General features: G+C 51.4%; 1 protein-coding gene across 1 annotated transcript in view; it reads left to right on the plus strand.

The window, feature by feature from the left end:
- Window positions 1-3,469, plus strand: part of KISS1R (KISS1 receptor) — a 14,310-nt gene that overhangs the window by 4,106 nt on the left and 6,735 nt on the right. Inside the window, 1 exon segment of the mRNA XM_014540058.1 lies at window positions 131-454. Within this exon segment, the coding sequence (XP_014395544.1) occupies window positions 131-454 (324 nt within the window).

Genomic DNA, 3,469 nt, shown 5'->3' on the forward strand with positions numbered 1-3,469 from the left:
GGCAGGTGAGCTGCTGGGTGGGTGGGAGGAGCAGCCAGGCTGGGATGGGCACAGTGGGGAGTGGGGAGGCACATCTGAGGAATCTGAGGGGGTGACCCAGTAGGGGAATCTGAGGGGCCCAGGATGGCAGCTCTAAGGGAAGGTCCCACAGCCTCTCCTCCTCCCACCCCCTGCACCCCCAGGGGCAGATGCTGGCGGAGCGAGCGGACGCTGTGCGGGCCAAGGTGTCAAGGCTGGTGGCGGCCGTGGTCCTGCTCTTCGCTACCTGCTGGGGCCCCATCCAGGTGTTCCTGGTGCTGCAGGCACTGGGCCCGTCGGGCTCCTGGCACCCTCGCAGCTACGCGGCTTACGCGCTGAAGATCTGGGCGCACTGCATGTCCTACAGCAACTCCGCCCTGAACCCGCTGCTCTACGCCTTCCTGGGCTCGCATGAGCCGACTCTGGTGGAATCGAGGTGGGCCCCCCTCTGGAACAGGTGTTGCTTAAACAGCAGTTGCCGTTATTCTGTTATTAATATCTTCATTTTTTGTCCAAGAAATCTTAGTGAAAATGTCTTGTCCTCTTGTAACGTGTTACAAATTGGCTGTGATGTTTGCAGTTGTTGCTGTTGTGATTATTATTTCTGCATGTCCTGACACTGAAGATACTTTGATACTGGCACCGTCTGGAACTTTCCAGGAAGCCCCAATAGACGTTTTCACTCAGTTAACTGTACGATCGCAAGATTCATCCCATTGTCAGCGATATTAAAATTCAAACACACCCTGCCCAGGGAGCTGAGTTGGTTACAGCGATCACCCTAATACGTCCAGATTGGGATTTCAATCCTGGGTGAGGGCACATAGAAGAATCAACCAGCAGCCCTAACCGGTTTGGCTCAGTGGATAGAGCATCGGCCTGCCGACTGAAGGGTCCCAGGTTCGATTCCAGTCAAGGGCATGTACCTTGGTTGTGGGCACATCCCCAGTAGGGAGTGTGCAGGAGGCGGCTCATTGATGTTTCTCTCTCATCCATGTTTCTAACTCTCTATGCCTCTCCCTTCCTCTCTGTAAAAATCAATAAAGTATATATTAAAAAAAAGAATCAACCAACAGATGCATAAATACGTGAAACAACAAACTGATGTCCACCCCCCCCCCAAATCAATCAATAAAGCCCACCAATCCCCAGTAGGGGTCCTGCAGGAGGCAGCCTATGGATAATATTTCTGTCTCATTGATATTCCTATCTCTCCCTCTCCCTTCCTCTCTCTGAAATCAATAAAAAAAACATTAAAAAAATAAAACCAATAACTAAAAAAGTTTAAATGTGAACACGTTGTGCATTTTAAAATGGCAGAACAGGCTGTTGTTATTGCTACCTGGAGGCTGGGAAACCTCCCTGGGGCACAGGGCATGGGCTGCTGTGCAAGAGGCAGGATTGATGGCTGTGTAACAAACTGGCCCAGACAGAGCGTCTCAGAACAGCAGCCATTCATCTCTTATTATTCTGTGGGGTGATGGGCCTCCAGCAGGTGGTGCTGTGACCATGTGGTGTTGGCTGGGCCAGGAAGTTGGGAGAAAGCTTCCCTCTAGTGGCCAGTGTGCACTCCTAGGAGGCCTTTGGGCTTCCTCCTGGATGGCCGGCAGGAACATCAGACATTCCTGGGCAGAAACTGCGGAGAAGAGGCAGAAACTGCATGCTTCCTGAGGCCTGGGCTCAGGAGTCCCAAAGCCTCACTTTCCCACCCCGAGCTGTCAGAATCCCGTCACATCCTACAGCTGGAGTGGAAGTATGTGTGTGTGGGGGACCCCACCTCTTGGTGGGTGGGGCTGCATGTGCTTGCTGGGGAGAGGGGAGCATAGTGCCGGCTCCCAAACAGCCCTGCAAGCTGAAGGCTTCTTTGCCCTGAGGGACATCTGCCCATATCTTGGAAGGCCCCAGTCCTCCCCAATTACGTGGGGACATTATAGCTCCCCAAAACACCCAGGTTTGTGGAGATATTAATATGAGACTGAGAGGCTAGAACATCATGTTGTTGTTTTTTATCCTCACTCAAGGATATTTTTCCATTGATTTTTAGAGAGAGTGGAAGAGAGAGGGAAAGACAGAGAGAAACATCAATATGAAAAACACATTGATTGGTTGCCTCCTGCACATGCCCTGACCAGGGCCAGGGCTGGGAAGGAGCCTGCAACCGAGCTACGTGCCCTTGACGGGGATTGACCCCCGGGACCTTTCGGGTCTGCAGGCCAATGCTCTATCCACTGAACCAAACTGGGTTGGGCCATCATGCTGTTTTGATGTTGGCCTGAATCTTTTTGTTCTGGTCTTCAAGACCTGGCCTCCAGGCTGGATGTGAGGGTGAAATTCTCCTCTTTGCTCATGGGCCCTGCCCACCTTCCTTCCCTCTGCCCACACCCCCCAAATCACTATCTCCCCGTGGCTTCCTGAACTGCTGCTATTCTTCTTGCATCTGGCCCTTTACACATGCAGGTCCCTCTGTTGTGCGAGGTATACCTTCACTCACCCATCAAGCCTCAGGTCAGCTGCCTCTTCCTCCAGGAAGTCCTCCCAAATCTCACCAGGCTGGGTCAGGCACCCCACCTGGCTTCCCATCACAGCTCTAGCATCCTTGTGCTGTACCTTCTGGGTGCATCCTCACTTGGTCCCCCAGGTGTCTCCAGGGTCCAGTGCACAGTAAGGCTGAATAGGATTTTGTGGAATGAATAGCCAGGTGTGCTGTAGGGATTAAAAGAGGAGGTGTGTGCACAGCGAATGGCGGGATTTCTCTGTGAAAAAAAGGAACTGAAAAAATCATTTAAGAGAGACTCTTGGGCATCTATCTCAGAGAAATGAAAACTTCTGTTCATGCAAAAACCTGTACATGTGTTCATAGCAGCTGTATTTGCAAAATCCCCAAACTGGAACCAACCAGATGTCCTTTAACAGGTGACGGGGAAACAGACTGTGGGCCAGTCACACCACAAGCTATGACTCAGAAGAAAAAAATTATGGGCGTACTATGGATACAGGCAACATCTTGGATGGATCTTCGGGAAGGATGCTGAGTGGGAAGGATCATCCCCAGAGGTTCATGATGTGTGATTCCAGCTATTAAGATCCTCGAGGTGGCCCTAGCTGGTTTGGCTCAGTGGATGGAGCATCGGCCTGCAGACTCAAGGGTCCCAGGTTCGATTCCGGTCAAGGGCATGTACCTTGGTTGTGGGCACATCCTCAGTAGGGAGTGTGCAGGAGGCAGCTGATCGATGTTTCTCTCTCATTGATGTTTCTAACTCTCTATCCCTCTCCCTTCCTCTCTGTAAAAAATCAATAAAATATATTTTTTTTAAAAAGGCATGGGGTTGTGAAAAGTAAGGTGTTTGGAGATGCAAGTAGATTTGTTCTCATCTAGGGTATTTATGGTAGCAGGGTGGAGGAAGAGGAAGGAAGGAAGGGAGGAAGGGAGGAAGAGAGGGAGGGAGGGAGG

Source organism: Myotis brandtii, unplaced genomic scaffold (genome assembly GCF_000412655.1).
Source record: "Myotis brandtii unplaced genomic scaffold, ASM41265v1 scaffold236, whole genome shotgun sequence".
NCBI lineage: Eukaryota > Metazoa > Chordata > Mammalia > Chiroptera > Vespertilionidae > Myotis > Myotis brandtii.